The sequence below is a fragment of the Helianthus annuus genome, unplaced genomic scaffold (assembly GCF_002127325.2).
Source record: "Helianthus annuus cultivar XRQ/B unplaced genomic scaffold, HanXRQr2.0-SUNRISE HanXRQChr00c001, whole genome shotgun sequence".
Lineage (NCBI taxonomy): Eukaryota > Viridiplantae > Streptophyta > Magnoliopsida > Asterales > Asteraceae > Helianthus > Helianthus annuus.
The window spans coordinates 60,138-81,643 of NW_023395517.1; the positions used below are offsets into that span (position 1 = coordinate 60,138).

Consider the following 21,506-nt stretch of genomic DNA (forward strand, 5'->3'; position numbering starts at 1 on the left):
TCACCAATCTTTGTATCCAAATTCTTTTATCAAACCTTAGAATTCCATCTTCACCTTTGTCATCAACTTAAGTTTCTCTTCACATGTTCTTTCTTGAGATGGTCATCTTTTAAAGCTTTAATTTGAATCCGATTTAAACAATTGATTTTAATATCCAATCTTAAGGCTTTTACCATTGGTTTGATTCTCTCCTTCGTGCTTAATTGCATCATCGAACTACATTAGCTTTGCCTGGATGGGAATCTAAATCCCTTTAAATTATACCAACAAAACACACTTAATTTTACAATTTTAGTCCTTAATTAATTCCATCCACCTTCTTTGTCTCATGTTCAACATTTCTGGTCGAATATGTGTTATCGTCTATATAATCACACATTTGGTACCAATATAAATAGTGTCTCCATATCTTAAGAGCAAACCTATGGCACCAAGTTCGTGGTCGTACGTGTATTCTTTTCATGAATTTTTAGTTGTCGTGATACATATGCTATTACCTTTTCCGTTTGCATCAAACACACACAACTAGACCATTATAAGACGCATAGCAGTAAATTACAAAATCTTCATATCCTTCAAGTAGTGATAGGATCGCAATAGTGCTTAGCTTCTATTTGAGGGTATTGAAGGATTCTTCTTGCTTGGGACCCAATGGAATTTTGCTATTTTATGTGTTAAGGCTGTCAATGGAGTAGCAATCTTTGAGAAGCCTTGAATAAATCTTCAATAGTATCCGCTAGCCCAAGAAAACTCCTAATCTCCATAGGCGTCTTTGGAGCTTCCCATTTGGATCTTGCTTCAATCTTTGTTGGATTAACTTGAATCCCCTTTTGTTTATTATGTGCCCTAGGAATTGAACTTTTTTCTTTCAGAATTCACACTTAGAAAATCTGGCATATAGTTTCTCTTTTCTTAAGATTTCTAGAATTATCGTTAGATGCTTAGCATGATCTTCTTGAGTTTTAGAATAGATAAGTATGTCATCTATAAAGACAATGACAAACCTATCTGGATACATTCTATAGACACTATTTATTAGGTTCTTGAATGGCCGTATCTAGTTCTAAAAGCAGTCTTAGGTACATTTTCTTCTTGAACCTTTAGCTGATGATATCCTAATCTAAGATCGATTTTAGAAAAATGACTCGCTACCTGAAGTTGATCAACAAATCATCTATTCTGGGCAATGGATATTTGTTTTTAATGGTGATCTTATTCAGCTTGCAGTGATCAATGCACATACGCATCGTTCCGTCTTTCTTCTTAACAAACAGTACTCTAGCTTCGCAGGGTGATGAACTTGGACGTAGAAAGCATTTATCTAATAGTTCCTGGAGTTGCTTCATTAACTCCTTCATTTCCCAAGGTGCTAAATGGTACGATGATTTAGCTACCGGCTTAGCTCCCGGTTATTAAATCGATTTTAAATTTTATATGTCGATCTGGTGGAAGACCAGACAATTCTTCTGGAAACACGTCTAGAGAGAGTGGTGTAGCGATGGCGGTGGTGGTGTGATAGTGATGGTGGTTCGATGGAGGTGCTGCCAAACCAGATTGTAAAGAGAGTTTGTATACAGAGAGAGAGAGAGAGAGAGAGAGTTTGTAGAGACAGAGAGAGTTTGTGAGTTTTATTTCTATTTATTTATCTAAGCGTATGTGGTAAAAGGACCAAAATACCCTTATGTGGGTCCACTTGTTCAGATTTAACCATGAAAACTAAGTTATGGCTAAAGGACATAACGTGTAAGAGTTTGCAAACATGGAGGACGTTTTTTAGTACTTTTTGAAGACCAAGGACATAGTTTGCAATATGATGCAAACATAAAGGACGATTTCAATAATTTACTCTTTTCTAATAAGATCCCTTCAAAAATACACATCAAGAGTGTTGAAAGTTTCAGTTGTTAGTAATTAGGTTAGAACCTCATGTATTATAGAGGTTGAATAACTATAGTTTTATTTACTAAATAATAAAAAACTTATATCTTTAAAAAAGTTGTGTATTGCACTGTACGGGTTGAATAAACTCGTGTTACACATGTAGAATAAATATAATGTAATCACTTAACACATATAGTCTTAAAGATATGTTTAAAAAATAAACTTTGATGTAGTATTTCTTATTAAAATAAAAGAGGATTAAGATATATTGGGATATTATTTTAATCACAGAATCAATAATACAATCTTAATTAAAATATGGTAGAATTAAGACGTATTGAAATCCTCATTTAGTTACATATATACATTCGAGACTAAAAATATCTAATAAATAAATTGTAATACCTTACATTGGGGAAAATTCATTTGAAAAGAAATTTAATGTGAGAAGAAAAAGAAGAAAGGATATATTAGTAAAATACTATTTCATTTATAACTCTTTAATTAATTAGTCAACTAATCATTAATTATCCTACATATAATCTACAAAACCTACACATATCAAAATTTTCCTACATATACCCTATAGATTATAGAATTTTGTACTACACAGTCGAAATTTATCCTACACACCTCGAAATATATCCTACACAACTCGTAATTTATCCTACACTTTAAATTAGGTTGTTTTTTAATTTGAAAAAGTATATATATTTTGAAAAGTAATTACAAATTTAATTTAGTTAGTTATTAAAGGGGAAGAATACAAATTAAAGATTTTTGTAAGTTACCAATATACCCTTGTATTAAAATTAAATGCAAATATTAAATAAAGTAAAATGAAGCATTCTTATTGGTTGAAACTTTTTCTTTTTTCTTCTTACAAAAAAATTATTCTCATATGAACCCTTCATTATATTATAAACCTTTTTTAAACAATGATGATAAACATTATTTAAAATATTTATACATGAGAATCTTAGTTATTGAAATATATATATTTTTTTGAATCGTTATCATGATGTAGGTCTGAAAAGAAAGTTATCCACTTAATCAATCACAACCGCTAATAAAGTTTAGAAATGTTAATCAAGATCAAGAATTAAAAAAAAAGTTGGATATTAAAGTGTTTAGAGCATTCATATTGGTAAAAAAGAATTGGATATTTAAGTGTTTAGAGCATTCATATTGGAACCGCTATATCTATCTATATAATTTAATTAAAAACACATTTTACTGGCTAATTTAGTCGGGATAGGCGGGAAAACTCTATGAAGATCATCACATGGCGCTCCATATGTCCTCAATTTTATTTACTTTATTATATAATATAGATAGATATATAGTTTTTATAATATATTTTTCCATATAATTGCTTGAGTGAATTTCAAGTTTTGTCCTTTATCTTTAGGCCACTTTGCAAGTTTTGTCCTTTATGTTTAAATTTGACGAGTTTTGTCCTTTATGTTTAAAAATCAAGCACGTTTTACCCTTTATGTTTAAAAATCAAACACGTTTTGTCCTTTATGTTTAAAAAAATCAAGCACGTTTTGTCCTTAAAAATCAAGCATAAAGGACAAAACGTGTTTGATTTTTAAACATAAAGGACAAAACTCGTCAAATTTAAACATAAAGGACAAAACTTGCAAAGTGGCCTAAAGATAAAGGACAAAACTTGAAATTCACTCTAATTGCTTACAAATACAACGTCCTAATACCACCCAAGTTATTGCTAAACCAGAGAAAGAATTGGAAGTTTGATTAACACATAAAATTCTAGTAAGACCCTCAATGTTTTCCTTTTCATTGTTCTATTATATCAATTCAACTTATCCGGTTTAACTCACAACTTGGTTATAAATATATGAGTAAATTTCAAATTTTGTCCTTTATCTATATACCTAATTTCAAACGGTGTTCTTTATCTTTAAAATTGACGAGCTTTATACTTATTGTTATAAAATATTACATGGTATGTCCATCACCCCTAATCAAGTATTTTTTTTTCTCTGTTAAATCAGGTAACACAAGGGTATATTAGTCTTTCTATCCATTAATATAAAAAATTTTAAATAAATAAAACAAAATTGAATTTAAAAAATTAATATAATAGTATATATATATACACACACATAGTATACACCTACTTCTCTACTCATCTCTTTCATCAGTTCTACACCATCAACCACCACTGCCACCATTAGCCACCACTGCCCTCACCACCAACCACCATCGCCATCATCATCCACCACCACCTCCACCCGTCACCACCAAGAACCCTAATTCCCAAATTTCCAGATCACCATTATTGCCTCTTCTATACATATATGCATACACAACCAACCATTACCGCCTCTTCCAAAGTCAGATATGCGGTTAAGTTTGGGATTGGTCGTAGATCTAAATCATGTTGATGTGGGATAGGCGGTGGATTAGCGGTGAGGTTGGTCGCAGATCTAAATCGCGATGGTGTAGGATGGGGGTTTGAATCCTAAGGTGGGACTTGGTTAAAATCTATTGTAACTGATAGCGATTTTGTAAGTATATATCATCTAGGGCAAACAATATAAGGACTTCACGTATTTATGTAGCTAAAACGGAAAATAATGACAATGATTTTGACATGTATAATGTTTGAACCCCAATTGGTAAGTTAAAAAGCAAAAAGCTTTGTATTATTTTCACAGAGTAATAGTGCCATCGATTAAGCTTTTGGTAGATGGATTTGCAGAGATGAATATGGTTCACGAGAGAGAGAAATAGAGTTGAGAGAGAGAGAAAGAGAGAGAGAGGTGTTTCTTAATAAAATGGATAGGTTTTTAAGTTATTCGTATAATTTGTCCTTCAAAAGGTGAAATAATAAAATTGTCCTTATGTGCAAATTACATGATCAAAATTAACATAACAGAAAAAAATTAACTAGGTTAGGGGTAAAGGACATATTGTGGAAGATTTTGAAACAGTAAGTACAAAACTCGTCAATTATATAGACAAAGGATACCGCCTGAAATTATGTATATAGATAAAGAACAAAATTTGCAATTCACTCTAATATGTTTAATAGAAATAAAATATAACCTAATTTATTAAGGATATCCATGAAATCATAGAAGTTTATATACGGTCTATCATAAAGTTACCTGACAAAGGGATGAGCTCGGTTCCAAATATATCGATACCGAAAGTACCGATCCTGAAAATCGTAAAAACAGAAAGTTTTCGGTATGGAACGGTGTTTGAAGGAAATCAACCAAAAGTACCAGTACCCAACTGAAAGCACCAATCCTCAAAATCGCAAAAAGTAGGTCATTGGCACCAAAAATTGTTCAGTACGGTACATTGACCAGCACCTGTTCGATTTCGGTACTTGATAGTATCTGCTGACACCTAAAGTAACAGAAAAGAATAAATAGTTAAATAGTTTAGAGTTCGCATACATGATTTAAATAGTTAACAAATACTATTTGCTGATCCCAAAAAAATCACCTCGTATATGAAATTATTTGAAAGTTTCAAGCTTTAATGCCTTAGAGTTAAAAAAATGACGTAACTAATGGAAAATTCAACTCTTAGACCTTTAGGTGAAAGGGGGAAGAGAGGGGGGGGGGTCAAATAAGTCTCACACCACAAAGGTTCCGGATTATTGGGACCTTATGTGATATGTGGTATTGGGTATCATGAAAGAGCCCCCCGTCCGCCATCCACACCAAGCCCCTGCCCCACGCCCGCTATCCCCACCAAGCATGCCCACGTGACCCTTTTGTACCTAATGTGACACCATTAATGCCCCCAATGGAGCCCCATAACACATATCCTATGTATCTCTCTTTAAACTCCCATAGTCTACCTTGAAATCAAAAACAAAAAAAGGTATATTAAACTAACATGTAAGTTCTCTTATTCTTATTGAGTTAAGTTGTCTTACAAAATGCTTGTTGCTATGCGTTATCATCTAATTATTTATAGCATTTAATTTTTCATTTGATTTATGAATTAAGTTATATAAGTTGTATAATTTCAAGTGTTACAATAGATACTTCTTCAACTTCCATTTTACAGTTTATTATTTAGTTTTATTCAAATTACATAAAGATTAACATATATAATCCTCTTTCTTACCAACAATTAACTTAATTAGTTGGTCTAACAACTTATTTCACTTCAATAACACTAAGGCAACATATATTATTAACAACAATATATAATTTTAGCAAATCTATTCTTAGGCCTATTATAGGAAACGAACAATAAATTTGACCAAGCTTAACCCATAAGATTTATATTGGTTTCATATTATCACTCAATGTATCTATCTGAGCCTTATTTACTTATTGAGCTAACTATAAATGATTTGTGGGCTTGTAAAAACGTGGTGGGCTGGACCATTGTAAGGCAACCAATGTGAAACTAGGGCACATGAAATAGAAGCAAAGCAGGGGTCGTCTGGTTTCCAGAGTCGAGTGATGGATGTGTGCTTACCTCAAATCCGCTAGAACTTTCACTGCGTGCGAAGAGGGTGGAATTAGATGGATATTAACTTCATCTATTAACTACTCAATTTCTTTCAGTTCCCTTCTTATTTCTCTATCATATGTGTAACTCCCTGGTCACATATTTAATTTGCAGGTGGGGAAGAACTTGGAACACTTGAAGATTCCTCTCACTCATATTCATTCAGCAACCCATTATTTCTCAGACGAATTCATAATTGAATCTTCCCGAGATGGCTATGCTTTCTACAGAGCAGAACTCGAGCATGAGCATTACGATAAAGAGAATCCATCATCCAAGAGACACAACACTGTACTTATCAAACGCTACCCTTCTGGAAATAAGTTGTTTGGAGAAAAACAGTTTCTCACAGAAATAGAAATTCTTTCCGGTGGAGTTAAGCATCCCAACATAGTCAATCTGCTTGGATTTTGTCTTGAAGCTTCTGAGATGATCCTTATTATTGATGATTTTTCTAATGGATTTCTTGGTGATTATTTGGGAAACCTCAAAGACAAACGTCTTTTGACTTGGGAAAAACGTTTGAAAGTATGCATTGATGTTGCACACGCATTAAGGTACATTCACTCTGAGATGGAAGACCAAACGAGGATAATAAACCGTGATATATGGATCTACAACATTGGGTTGGATAAGAATTTGGAGGCAAAGATTGTTAACTTTTGGTGGTCCATATTCCTGCCTCCAAATCAAGAAGACGAAGCTCTCTATCTTGACCCAATTGGCAAACACTGCTACATAGATCCGGAATATAAGGAGACTTGTAAGGTAAAAAGAGAATCAGATGTTTATGGTTTTGGAGTAGTCTTGTTTGAGATTCTTTGCGGGAGGTTAGCCTATGACCCAATTTACCTTAAGGAGAGTGAGCTAGGGCTGGCCCATGTAGCAAGACGAAGCTTCAACACAGGATCACTAGAAGAGTTGATAGATCCTTTAATAAAGGAAAAAATTGGTGAAAACAAATTTGTTCTAAATAGAGGACCCAACAAGGATTCTTTGCACACGTTTATTACAATTGCACACCAGTGTGTGGCGGAAACTCAAGACCAACGCCCAACAATGAAAGTCATAGTCAACGAACTTGAGAAAGCATTATTCTTTCAGGTAAGTCACTATTCTAAATTCAGTTTATCAATTGTTGGTGCACTTGTGTCTGTACTTTGTCTGTTTTCGGTCTGTATGTAAACGATGTCCATGTCAGTACTGTAAGTTGACAAAGTCAACCATCCTCCGGTTTGACTTGGTCAACAGTTAGAAAGATGTTTGTCTGGATCGAAGGATAGCCTCGAAGGATACAACTGATCCTTCGAGATGCTCGAAAGATATGGTTCGACCATTAGACCTCGAAGGATGATCCTTCGAGGTCCATGCTGATCTTTCGTGTAACATGTGGTCGACAGATGATCCTTCGGACCATCTGTCGAATCCTTCGGACATAGCATCTTGGGCTGGGTATAAATACCCATGCATGTGTTGAGTTTCATAGGACACATAGACAGAAAGACAACCGAGAGATAGAGAGTTTCTTTGAGAGCTTTCTGTCGGAACTCACACACACACACTTGAGAGTTTACATGTTAGATTTGTAAACATTGTGCTTGTAACCGAAACCTTCATTTGCATTAATACGACTAGTGTTAATCGGTGAATCTTTGTGTGGTTGTGTTTATACTTGTCTCATCCCGGTTTGCCTACTAGCTTGGATTCCGCACTCGCTAGTGGGTTGGTATAACAAGGTATAGGTTTGTTCTCGATCCTCCGAGAAAAGGGACCTACAAGTGGTATCAGAGCCTCGCTCTTTACCTTGTTTAAAACCGGGTTTGTTCAAGTGTTTGGTGTGTTTGAACACTTGGTTTAGCACTCGTTTTTGGTGGTTTTTCTTGCTTGTTTAAACTGAAAAACGGTTTCTAAACCTTCGGGAGTGTTCAAGGTTGGGTTGGGTAACTTGAAAAAGTATTTTTAAGTAACTTGGTATTTCCGGTCAAGTTCCGGTCAAGGTTTCCGGTGACTAGTGTGAAGATAAGGTTTTCCTTTTTGGGCAATCTTTTCAAAGTTGGTGGGAAAGTACGTCTGACCATACCTTTTGCCGAAAGTTGACCTTACCAACCTGTCACCTTTTCACCAACCTTTCACATCAGATCAGTTTGTGTCAGAGCTCTCGAAAGATATCTTTCGACATCGAAAGATCATCCTTCGATATCTTTCGATCAAGGAGGGCTCGAAAGATATATATCCTTCGACCCATCCTTCGAAGTCTGAAACATATCCTTCGACAGAGGAATCTTTTCGAAAGACTAGTGTCCGAAAGATTAGGATCCTTCGTATTGGTGAATCTTTCGAGATCTGTTGATCGAAAGATAAGGATTTAACACGAAAGATAAGGATCTTTCAAAAGGGAATCCTTCGTGTTCTTGAGTCTTTCGAGATCATTGTTCGAGAGTCAACAGTAATCCTTCGAGTACTGTTGATCCTTCGAACAAGATTATATCTTTCGATTGTGATCTGTTTATTGTTAACAACTTTCTGTGATTTCAGATCTTTCGACCAGGAACCTTCGGTTGTGTTATCTTTCGGATCATTCTTACTTAGCATTTATTTTGCTTATCTATCATGAATCCGAGTTGGTGGGGAACTCCGGCTCCAGACAATGGTGAATATACAAGATCAAATGTCACTCCCTCATGGTGGGGTACATCGGCTCCAGACGATGGAAAATACACGAATACCAGGTCATCTCCTTTATGGGCCGAGTCGCCGGTATCGACATCTTCTCAGGGAAATCAATGGGCTTTGGTATCGAATCAAACTCCGAGCATTCAAAGTATTCTACTAAGCGAAAGTGAAACAGGAAGTTTGAATCGACCTCCAAAGTTGATGCATTTGAATGAATATCCAGGATGGGTTGAGAGATTTAAAACATATGTTCTTGGTCAAAATACGGAACTGTGGATACGTTTCACCACAGATTTCGATCAAGCCATCGAGGTTGCTGCTTCAGATTCTACTACGTTTGCTGATCTTCCAGAAGATAAAAAGAAAACCTATGATCTGGAAAAGAAGGCATACGCCATTCTCACTCAGGCGTTGAGCAAGGATATCTACCATCAGTTTGTCAGCTTCAAGACAACAAAGAAGTTATGGGATGGATTGAAAAACAGAGGAGTGGGAAATGCAGCAACACGTCAAATGCGTCATGATCTTCTCAAGAAAGAATTCGAAGGCTTCACTTGTATGGATAAGGAGTCCTTGGGAGATATGACAAGCCGATTTTATCATCTGCTTACGGAATTGGATAATTATAGTGTTGTGACAACTCAAGCTGAAGTTGTGAAGAAGTTTGCTGATGCTTTGCCTCCTCAATGGAGTAGTTTCTTGGAAATCCTGAAGTACAACGGGGTGTTGAGAACCACTAATATCAACGAATTCGTTCAACTGTTGGAAAACAAGGATCAGGAGGAAACATTGAAGGCGAAGAGAGTTCCATTGCCACAGAATCCAGAAATGTACTGTGGAACTTCCAGTTCTTCGTCTGCAAGAACCGGTTCACATGCTCCACTTCAAACAGCGTTTGTCACAAGCACAGATTGTTTTGGCAATCCAATACAAGTTCCTGTTAAGCCACCTCCCACCACAGACATGTATGGAAATCCAATCCAACCACCTCCACCTCCTCCTGCTCAACAACAACAACGTGCATGTTATGGAGGAACATCATCTGCTGGTCAACAATCAAAGTCAAGTACAGTACAGCTCGACACGTCAAGCTTCTCTAAAATCAGTGTAGAAGTGGCTAAGGAACACATGGAGCTGCTTAACACTGTAGTGAGCGCGTACTGTGGGTTGATAGAAGGTCAGATTGGCAACATTAATCTGACACAAGAAGATTACAGGCAGATTGATAAAGAGGAGATGGACTTGATGGACATCAAGTGGGCCTTTGCGAGTGCTGTGAGAAGAGCAAAGGATTGGATGGAGAGTACTGGAAGAACCAGCTTGGAAAGTAAGCGAGACACCAAGTATGGGTTCGATAAGCAAGCTGTAAAGTGCTTCAATTGTGGTGAACGGGGTCACTTTAAACGGGAATGCACCAAGCCAGCCCAGCACGGAAATCAAAACCCCTTCAGAAACCAAGGCAATCGGCAGAACAGAAACAATGATCGTACCATGGTACCCGTCAACAACCAAACCAACCGGGCACTTGCAGTTCAGGTAGATGAAGGTTGTGACTGGTCAATCCAGTTGGGTGGTGATGCTCCCGATGGAACAGCATGTTTTGCTCGGATTGTGAAGGAGCTAATTCACACCAGTGGTGGAGAATCTTCTGCCAGTGGTGGTGAATCGTCTGAAGATGAAGACTCTTCTGGGTACAGCAGAAGTGTTGATGAAGAATCATCTAATTCTGGTGATGATCATGTGGGTGAGACATTGAATGCAGCAATCGATGCAGATATTGATGAACTCCTGGAGGAAGCTGCAGCAGAAACTCAAAGAAGATCTATTCTGGTGGATCAAGCTGCTTATACTTCGTCTTCTCTCCATTCAGCCTTTATGGCTAATGTCGACGGTTCATCAAGTCAGGTATGTGTCGATGAACCCACTGCTGTTAATTGTGATGAATGTGCTAGGATGCATGCTAGATGTGCTGAAATGGAGAAAAATATGTCTGAGTTGCAAGGCAAACATGATGCTTTACAAGCTAGTTTGTTTGACTTGCAAGACAAACATACTACTGTGAATGAGAATCTGAGTGACTTGCAAAGTAAGCATGACGCTTTGCAAGAAAAATATGATGTGACCTTTCTCCACAATCAGAAATTGACTGTGGACCTCTCTAAATGCACAGAAGCCAACATGTTTTATGAAAACCATGAAAAAGAATTTAAGTCAGTAATTGAAACGTTAAAGAAGGATAAAACTGAACTGACTAAAATGGTTTCAAGAAAACAAACTGATATTAATTTGTATATATCTCGCCTTGAGAGTATGCAAAAAGAGATGGCTTGTGTGAAAACCGAAAGTGATGCGATCCAACTCAAGCTAGACAGTTATTTGAGTTCTAGCTATGTGTTAGATCACATCATTGACGTTCAGAAGGAAAAGAGAGATGTCACATGCATAGGGTACAAGAAGTGTCCACCACCAGTGAGACATAATTATGATGCCATGCCTGATGAAGAGGACAGGGTTTTCTTTGAACCTTCTGTGCCTCTAGATGTTAAGGAGTTTGCTGCAGGACTCGGATACCAAAAGGAAGTATCCTCAGATTCAGATGTGTCAGCAGATACATTTGTGAGTGCTGAACAGAATCAAGATCCTCCAGTTGTGATTGAGGATGCTGATTCGTCTGATGATGAATCTGACGATACTGTCCCAGCAAAGTCTGATGCGGTAGCCAAAAATGAGGACATACCTCTTGAGAATCACATTCTATGTGATCCCCCTGTTCAACCCGCTAAGACTATTGCAACTGAGTCCTCATCTGCAGAAGAGCCGGAGAGTGTGAATTTGCTGTACACTCTAGTTGGTGATGATAAAATTTACTCAGACAAAGATTTTCCCATTAAGAATGTTAATCAATCCTTAATCTGCAAAGTCTTTGAGAATTCAACGAGTAAGTTCTTGGGAAAGGCAGGACCTAAAGTTACAGTTACACAGTGTCCTCCTATTCCAAAGGCTGAAATTCGAAAACAATTTGGTAACAAGAAATTACCAACCGTGCCAACACAGCAAAATCACACCAAACCCAAAGGTAAAACACCGGCTCAAGCTAACAAGAAGCCGAACCAAAAGAAGAAGAAGAATGTTAACTTTGTGAAATCGACGGGAACAGACAAAATTGAAAAGTTTGAAAATCAATCTAACTTAGATTTTGTCAAGAAAACAATTGTCGAGAAAAGAAATGAACCAAGCAGTTCAAAGCCTAGTACCTCGGGTTCACAAAGTTCAACATCATCGGCTAGACGATCACATGATTCTTCGGGGTTTGTAGAACGAAGATCATGTTTTGAGTGTGGAACCATTGGGCACATTATTAGAAACTGCCCATATCTTCATAAGCAGAAAGGAAAGGTTGATGATCCCCGTGGCAAAACTGACCGTAAGCCAACTGTTTCCACAAAACAAGATCCCCGCCTTGTAAAAGAAAGGGAAAAGAAACAGAAACGCCAACAGGTCAAAAAGATAGAAAAAGCGATTAAAACCGATGCGGTTCAAAAACAATCTGTTGTTGTAAAACCAGACAATTCTAAAACTTCAAATCATCAAGAAGTTAAACTTTTAAAGAAAAACACTGGTGAAACCAAACAGACTTGGAAACCAAAAACGGTTACTGAATCAGGGGGACCATCACAATTCACCAACCATCAAAGACAAGAAGTTATTGTCATTGATGAAAATGGAAGACCCAAGACCACAATGGCTTGGGTCCCCATCTCCAACTAATTCATTTGAGTTCATGTGCAGGGTGCTTCAGGAGGAACTATCAGTAGTCACTGGATTGTTGATAGTGGGGCATCCAGGCACATGACAGGCGACATGAAGCTTCTCTACGACGTTAAATCTATTAGAGGAGGTTATGTTGCTTTTGCTGGAGATAAAGGTGGATATATAACGGGTGAAGGAATGATATCTAACGGGATTGTCAGCTTTGACAAGATCAATTTTGTGCAACAACTTGATCACAATCTTCTTAGTGTTTCTCAAATTTGTGACAAGCAGTTCTCAGTACACTTTGATGCTAATGGATGTTATGTGCTGAAACCCGGCTTCAAAATTCCAAAAGAATGGATTCTCTTGTCGGCTCCAAGGATAAATGATTTGTACGTCCTTGACATGAGCCAGGCTATCACTACGTCTGCACAAGCAACATGTTTCGTTTCCAAAGCCACAGAAAAGGACACTATCTCTTGGCACAGACGAATGGGTCACATTCACTTACGCAAAATGAATCATTTGGTTTCAAATGAATTGGTGAATGGTGTTCCCCTCAAGAATTTTCATCTTCAAGACATCTGTGTTTCGTGCCAGAAAGGAAAGCAAACAAAGAAGAAGCACCCTACAAAGAAGATCAACACGGTGGCAGTTCCTCTTGAACGCTTGCACATGGATTTATTCGGTCCTGTCAAGCACAAGAGTATTCGAGGTGATCAATACTGCCTCGTGGTTACTGATGATTATTCAAGATTTTCTTGGGTTGCGTTCATGGCACACAAGAGTGAAACCTTTGGCATTATCAAAAACTTGATCATTCAGATTGAGAATTTGTATAAGTTGAAGGTTAGGCGGATACGTAGCGACAATGGTACTGAATTTAAGAATCATTCCATGGCGGAGTTCTGCACTTCAAAGGGTATTCTTCATGAGTTTAGTGCAGCTTATACTCCTCAACAGAATGGTGTCGCTGAACGTAAGAACCGCACATTGATCGAGACTGCTAGGACAATGTTGGTAGAGTCGCAGTTGCCCATTCCATTCTGGACTGAAGCTGTGGCCTCTGCATGTTACACACTGAATAGAGTCCTTACAGTCAAAAGACACAACAAGACCTGCTTTGAGCTTCTTCAAAAACGGAAACCAGATTTGTCTTATCTCGAACCGTTTGGAGCTCCTTGCACAATCATCGATCCTAATGGAAAGTTTGGGGCAAGAGCAATTGATGGATACTTTCTTGGGTATGCCACCCCTAACTTACGAGTCTGGAATCTAGAGACTAAAAGGGTCGAGGAATGGTCTGAGGTCAGAGTACAAAGGCACACCTTGCCAGTCAAAAATCCGGGTCAACCTTGAATGTTTGAATACGATGACTTCTTCAATTCGATCAATGTTGAAGCCGTTGAAGAAAATGCTGCGGCTAGGATGTTTTTCGAGAGTGACAATGCAACAGTTTCACCGGTGGTTCGTCCGATTCTTGTGAATCAAGAACCATCTTCTTCGGTGAACAACAATACTCTCAACAATGAGGATTTTCATGATGCAAACGAATTGAACGAATCTTCAGAGGATGATGAATTTCTAGATGCAGATCAAGAAGCTCCTACAACAGCAGTTCATGGTACTTCAGAGGGTACTCCTCCAGTGGATACACATAGAACAGCTGAGACTACTGCATCATCCTCTTCGTCAATTCCGGGTCTTGAATTGGTTGTTGATCTTAATCTTAACAACCTGGGTATAAATGTTCCAGTTCCAGATAATCCAGAAACAAGGATTCATAATACCCATCCTCAACAAAACATCATTGGAAATGTGCAAAGTGGCGTACAAACAAGAAACATGTTGCGAAACAACAACAATGCAGGCTTGTATGCAGCTATTCGAGAATCCGGGCAACAAAACGACTGGTCCTTCGCGTGTTATGTCTCACAAGAAGAACCCAGAACGTGGAAAGAAGCCTTGAAAGATAACGCTTGGGTTGAGGCAATGCAGGAAGAACTGCAACAATTCCAGAAGCTGGGTGTCTGGAAACTAGTAGAGAAACCTGCTGGATACAAGAAGATTGGTACCCGTTGGGTTTTCAAATGCAAAAAGGATGACCGCGGAGTTGTTATCCGAAACAAAGCTCGTTTAGTCGTTCAAGGTTTTCGTCAGATTGAAGGGATCGACTACAACGAAGTCTATGCACCTGTTGCACGTCTCGAAGCAATTCGAATCTTTCTAGCCTATGCGTCCTTCAAAGGATTCAAGGTCTATCAGATGGACGTGAAAAGTGCATTTTTACATGGTGTGGTTGAAGAAGAGGTGTACGTCGAACAACCTCCAGGTTTTGAAGATCCTGTCCATCCCGATCGGGTTTGGTTGCTCAACAAAGCTCTCTATGGTCTACATCAAGCACCGCGAGCTTGGTATGCAACCTTATCTCACTATCTGCTGGAGAACGGTTTTCGTAGAGGTCTTATCGACTGTACTCTTTTCATCAAGGAACAAGATGGAGATCTTCTTCTGGTACAGGTATACGTTGATGACATTATTTTTGGTTCTACTAATGATGTCTTGTGTAGGGAATTCGAGCGCATTATGCAGGATAAATTCGAGATGAGTGCTATGGGGGAAATGACTTTCTTCTTGGGCCTACAAGTTCAACAAACAGAGTCTGGGATATTCATCCATCAGACTAAATATGTTGGTGACATCTTGAGCCGGTTCCAGATGTATGATGCAACGCCCATTGGTACCCCATTGCCAACTAATCACGGAATTACTCCAGACTTGAAGGGAGAAGCTGTTAGCCCTTCAATCTATCGCGCTATGATCGGATCTCTTATGTACCTCACAGCATCAAGGCCAGACATAATGTACCCGACGTGCCTGCTTGCCAGATATCAAGTTAACCCGAAGGCCTCACATCTTGCTGCTGTCAAAAGGATTTTTCGTTATTTGAAGGCGTACCCTGACACCGGTCTGTGGTACCCTAGGGATAATAACTTTGAATTGGTCGCATTCAGTGATTCTGATTTTGGCGGATGCAAAATCGACGGTAAATCCACAACGGCTGGATGTCAGTTCTTAGGAAATCGCCTAGTTACATGGCAGTGCAAGAAGCAGACGTGTGTAGCTACATCAACATGCGAAGCTGAATACATTGCTGCCTCAAGTTGTTGCTCCCAAGTTCTTTGGATCCAACAACAAATGCGGGACTACGGTTTTGAATTCCTAACTACTCCTATTTACGTTGATAATTCTGCTGCTTTAGATATCACTAGAAATCCTGTGCAGCATTCAAAGACCAAACACATCGAAATCAAATATCACTTCATACGTGATTGCTTTGAGAAAAGGCTAATCGATGTTGTTAAGGTCCACACCGATGACCAACGTGCCGACTTATTTACCAAAGCTTTTGACAAATCTAGATTTGACTTTTTATTATTGGTAAACGGCATTAAGGTCAAGCAAGAGTAAAACCAACATCGGAAAATCATTTTTGTAAATATCTTTGTGTGTTTTAAATTTGTCTTAGTTTATTGATTTTAGGGGGAGTAAATCCAAAAATCGGAAAATACAAAAACATCGAAAAATTTCAAAAACACAAAAACAATAGAAAAACAAAAATGAGTTTCCTGGCGAGCAAAAGAGAAAATGATAGTACATCAGTGGTCTATCCAAACTTCCTTAAACCTTAAATGAAAAACGATAAGCAGCTCTATATAAGATGTATCGGTAGGCTCACAATCATTTTAAAGTGTGCAGGGTGATATAAATCTTAATCGACTGAAGACCAGGTGGGAACCATTCATTGGCATATGGTCTTAGTACCGAAATTTCGTTTGATAGATTGCCGAGGTTCTGAGATATTCGGTCTTTATGCTGCTTATCATCTGGGTATCATGGTTGTATCTTTTACCGAAAAATAACGGGGACGCAAGTCTAGATCTTCCATGATACTATACATACGTGTACATATTGCATACTGCATTTGACCTCAATAAGTGATAAACAATCACATGTCCATATCAAATAAGTGATAAAATATCACATTTATCCGGGTGTCAAGTTCGTCTCTCTGCTGTACGGAAGTACTGACCTGTTCACGGACTTGCACCTGTGCCCTCATGCATATGAAAATCAAGTTCCTCATCAATAAGTGATTATATCACATAGGGCTTGTTTTCAAATCAAAATAAGTGAGTATCTCACAATTTATACGGTCAAACAGATGATAATCGGTATACTCACCGGTAAGATGAACTCTCGTGCATACCTTGATACGGGAATGTGTCGTGATGTGGATGAACACCGGTCGGTAAGTATAAATCATACCTTAACGTATCCTCTAAACATGATTACATCTGATAAGTTGAGCTTAAGTGGACAACAATACCGATAATTGTTATAGGATGCTTATCTTAATATTAACTAACTGAACAACAAGAGTGTTTTGGCATGACCGTACACTGATATGATTCTCTTACCCTCGAAACTCGCAAAAAGAATGTTTGTATATATTTATTTACTGCTTAACTTTTATTATTTCTTTTAAACAGTTTCGTCGTTTGGTGCATATCAGCACGACATTAGCGGTGATGTCGTTTGATAACACTCAAAGGATTTTAAATTGTTGTCTTTTAATTCCAAAAATACCAAAAAGATTTTAGGCTTGTTTTAATATAAACTTTATAAAAGCCAAAAAGATTTTCTTTCTACTTTATTTTCGATCGTACGATGTTGGAGCTCAAGTCTTCGTTACCTGAAACCTGACTGAAAACCGAACTGACTAAATCTTCATAAACGGTCAAAATTTGCATGTTTTGAAAGTTAAAATTTAAAATTGATAAATTTGAAAAACTTTCAAACTGTCGGACGGTGTTTGATTATGACATGGTCATTCGTGTGTCATGTGTTTATGTTAACTATATTCCAAGCAGTTGTTCTCATTATGCGTTTAGATTTCTTGCATGTGCAGATTCTAAAGGCTAGGAGAACATGGTCGATGACAAGCTTTGGAATGAAGACACGACGAGAAGGCGCTCAAAAGATGAAGATGATCGAGTTGCCGCTGGCCATCATCAACACCTCAAGGATCTTACTTCATAAAGTTAAAGTATTTCACGAGCATAACTCAAGGGGGAGCTTATGTTAAGGGGGAGTTTTTCAACACACTTCCTACATGATACGGGTAGTTTGTTGATACACTTCCTGCTTTCAAGACGTGAAGACTTTGAAGATCCTCCGACATTGAAGACATGATAGGACATCAGAGTCTTGAAGACCTGAAGACCAAAGACCGTCGAAGTTCAAGACGAGTCTACACTTTTAGAAGAACAAGACGAAGCTTAGAGATCAAAGACAAAGCTACAGCCAAGGGGGAGTTTGTTGGTGCACTTGTGTCTGTACTTTGTCTGTTTTCGGTCTGTATGTAAACGATGTCCATGTCAGTACTGTAAGTTGACAAAGTCAACCATCCTCCGGTTTGACTTGGTCAACAGTTAGAAAGATGTTTGTCTGGATCGAAGGATAGCCTCGAAGGATACAACTGATCCTTCGAGATGCTCGAAAGATATGGTTCGACCATTAGACCTCGAAGGATGATCCTTCGAGGTCCATGCTGATCTTTCGTGTAACATGTGGTCGACAGATGATCCTTCGGACCATCTGTCGAATCCTTCGGACATAGCATCTTGGGCTGGGTATAAATACCCATGCATGTGTTGAGTTTCATAGGACACATAGACAGAAAGACAACCGAGAGATAGAGAGTTTCTTTGAGAGCTTTCTGTCGGAACTCACACACACACACTTGAGAGTTTACATGTTAGATTTGTAAACATTGTGCTTGTAACCGAAACCTTCATTTGCATTAATACGACTAGTGTTAATCGGTGAATCTTTGTGTGGTTGTGTTTATACTTGTCTCATCCCGGTTTGCCTACTAGCTTGGATTCCGCACTCGCTAGTGGGTTGGTATAACAAGGTATAGGTTTGTTCTCGATCCTCCGAGAAAAGGGACCTACATCAATGCCTAGAAGTAATCTGTGTGATGGTTCACTGTTATATAGAAAACAAATTTGAATGCTTTATGAGGTTGGGTTCAAATTATATAAAATTCATTGTTAAAAATCCTTTCCACCTTATAATGTCTAGCATCAACCTATCAAGTTTACTTTTTAGACATTGTGGGAATTTATCAATCCTACCTTTTTGAATATTAAGTTAGGACCTTGCTAGAATTGCTTATACGTAAGTATAATAATAAATAAAAGTTCAATCCAAAACATTTAGAAAACACAATACAGTGCATATTTATAAGGGACATTTATCATCATATTAAAATCATGTTGTTCAGTGTTTGTGATCAATGATGTGACCCAATTATCAATTTACTCATCATTTATAGTTTTTCATAATATTTAAAAAAAGATAATACCAATTTAGTTTTCTATTACCACTTTATTAAAGTTATTAATATATTTATTTTATTTGGTGTGTCATGTTTGACAGAACAACAACAAGGATAACCCCAAAATATCACTTGAAGACATAAAACGGGCGACACATAACTTTCACCATGACAATTTCATCGGTGGGGGAGGATTTGGTAAAGTCTACAAAGGAAACCTTCAAGATGGAGATGGAATTAAAACCATTGTTGCAAAGCGATTGGATACAAGGTTTGGTCAAGGAGAACAACAATTCTTTAGTGAGCTCCAAATTCTTTTGGAGTATAATCATGAGAATGTCATTCGTCTTGTAGGCTACTGTGATGAAAATGATGAAAAAGTCCTTATCTATGAGTATTTGTCCAAGGGAAGTCTTGATAGGTATTTGAATGATACTTCTCTTACATGGGTGAAACGACTTAATATATGCATTGATGTTGCAAGAGCGTTGGATTTCCTACACGGAGGAGTAGGAAAACAAGCAAAGGTGATACATAGGGACATCAAAACTGAAAACATCCTGTTAAAGAATGATTGGAAAGCAAAATTGGCTGATTTTGGGCTTTCGCTAATATGTTCAATAAATCAGGAAACTGACTATATCATCGATCATGCGTGTGGCACAAGAGGATACGTGGACCCACTTTATAGACAATCGGGATTCCTAACCATAGAGTCTGATATTTACTCGTTTGGTGTTGTTTTATTTGAGATTTTGTGCGGGAGATCAACGTTTGCAATCCACAAACATGAGGGTCACTATCTACCGGATTTCATTAAAAACAAATTTGAAGAAGGAAAGCATGCTGAGGTGGTGTTTGAACAAATCAAGGAACAAATCGTGCCGCAATCGTTGACTACATTTCAAGAGATTGCCTACCAATGCCTACATCTTGAACGAGAAAAACGACCGACCATAAAAAAAGTTTTGGTAGAACTTAAGAAGGCATTGGAATTTCAAGTAAGTTAATGATCATAGTTATCATGTAATCTAGCCATGTTTGTTTAATGCATAAACCAAAGCTTTAACTTCTGTTCATGTAATGAAATAAAAATTATGTCTGGTAACTTTTTATACCATTATCCCAATCGAATTAGAAAGGCCAGACAAAGTTTCCTGGGGCTGCCAATCCTATTCCGTCATTTTCTAATCTCGATTTTAATTTTTGTTTGGCTTTCTCATTGCCCCAGTTGAATTCGGAGGTTTCCATAATTGAGACACAAGTAGTTGAGCTATCCAGTGAATTGAACGATATGAACATGACTGGCAAATCTGAAAATTCTGAAATACATAACAAGGAAAAGATGTTACTTGACCAAACCGATGACTAAGCTGAATCTGACTGTTGTAAGTTTGCTTTGTTATAAATATTTAAAATGATTTTATCATGTGGAGTTTTAAGCTGCTGACAACCTTGATATGTGAGTTCAGGAAGATTCTTAGGAAGACTGCTACACCTTCTCGACTGAATATCTCATGAACAAATGCACGTATATGAAAAGGAGGCTTAGTTGCAGGTATTTTTCGTCACTGTATTAGGTGGGGTGGGTTGAATAATAGATTCGCGTTCATATGGGTCTTGTTTCATATATATGTTTAAACAGGCAAGTTAGATTGAGTTGCACACTTGCACTGTTTTTTTTTTTTTTTGTTTTTTTTTTTTTTTTTTGCATATAACTTAATTTGTTTGTATAAATGAATGTCATGTTGATGCTTCTTTAGCTATAATAAATTTTCATTTAGTAAAAAAAGCATCAAATTTCGTTGTAGGCCCCGAAATAGAACTGGACGCCCCTGAACTTGCTCATAATAATCTAGATTTTATCAGTGAATGTTTTGCCTCATAAATGTAGTTAAGAAATATGTAATCACGTGTAGATATCAGAAGGTAGAGGTGTACAAATCGTTTTTTTTTTTTTTGAAAAACCGGTTTTTTTAATAACCGGTTTCGGTTACTAACCGGTTTTTCAAGTCCAAAACAGTAACCGGTGTAACCGGTTGGGATCGGTTTTTAACTGGTTTTTGCCAAAAAAAACCGGTTTTAACCGGTTCTTTTTTAAACCTATTTCGGTTATTGACCGGTTTTTCAGATCAAGAATAGTAACCAGTCACAAACCGCCGGTTCGGTTCGATTCTAAAACCGGTTTTAAAAAAAACGGTTAAAAAAACGATCGGTTTTTTTGTACACCTCTATCAGAAGGTGATTGAGCTTCAAGCATAAGTACTTTTAGAAATTGAAA

The 21,506-nt window shown here is 37.5% G+C and overlaps 1 protein-coding gene across 1 annotated transcript; it reads left to right on the forward strand.

Moving 5' to 3' along the window:
* The first annotated feature begins 6,822 nt into the window (after positions 1–6,822).
* LOC110891449 (probable receptor-like serine/threonine-protein kinase At4g34500) lies at positions 6,823–20,603 on the forward strand. The gene is made up of 3 exons (XM_035987198.1): positions 6,823–7,497; positions 19,327–20,226; positions 20,457–20,603. The coding sequence occupies exons 1-3, from the start codon at positions 6,823–6,825 to the stop codon at positions 20,595–20,597; spliced, it is 1,716 nt and encodes a 571-aa protein (XP_035843091.1). The 3' UTR covers positions 20,598–20,603.
* The last annotated feature ends 903 nt before the right edge of the window (positions 20,604–21,506 follow it).

Bases quoted from the DNA above. Each gene is read 5' to 3' on its own strand.
- LOC110891449 (XM_035987198.1), top strand. From the start codon at position 6,823: ATGATCCTTATTATTGATGATTTTTCTAATGGATTTCTTGGTGATTAT. The intron at 7,498-19,326 runs GTAAGTCACTAT...CATGTTTGACAG, and splicing joins AGAAAGCATTATTCTTTCAG to AACAACAACAAGGATAACCC. The intron at 20,227-20,456 runs GTAAGTTAATGA...TCATTGCCCCAG, and splicing joins AGAAGGCATTGGAATTTCAA to TTGAATTCGGAGGTTTCCAT.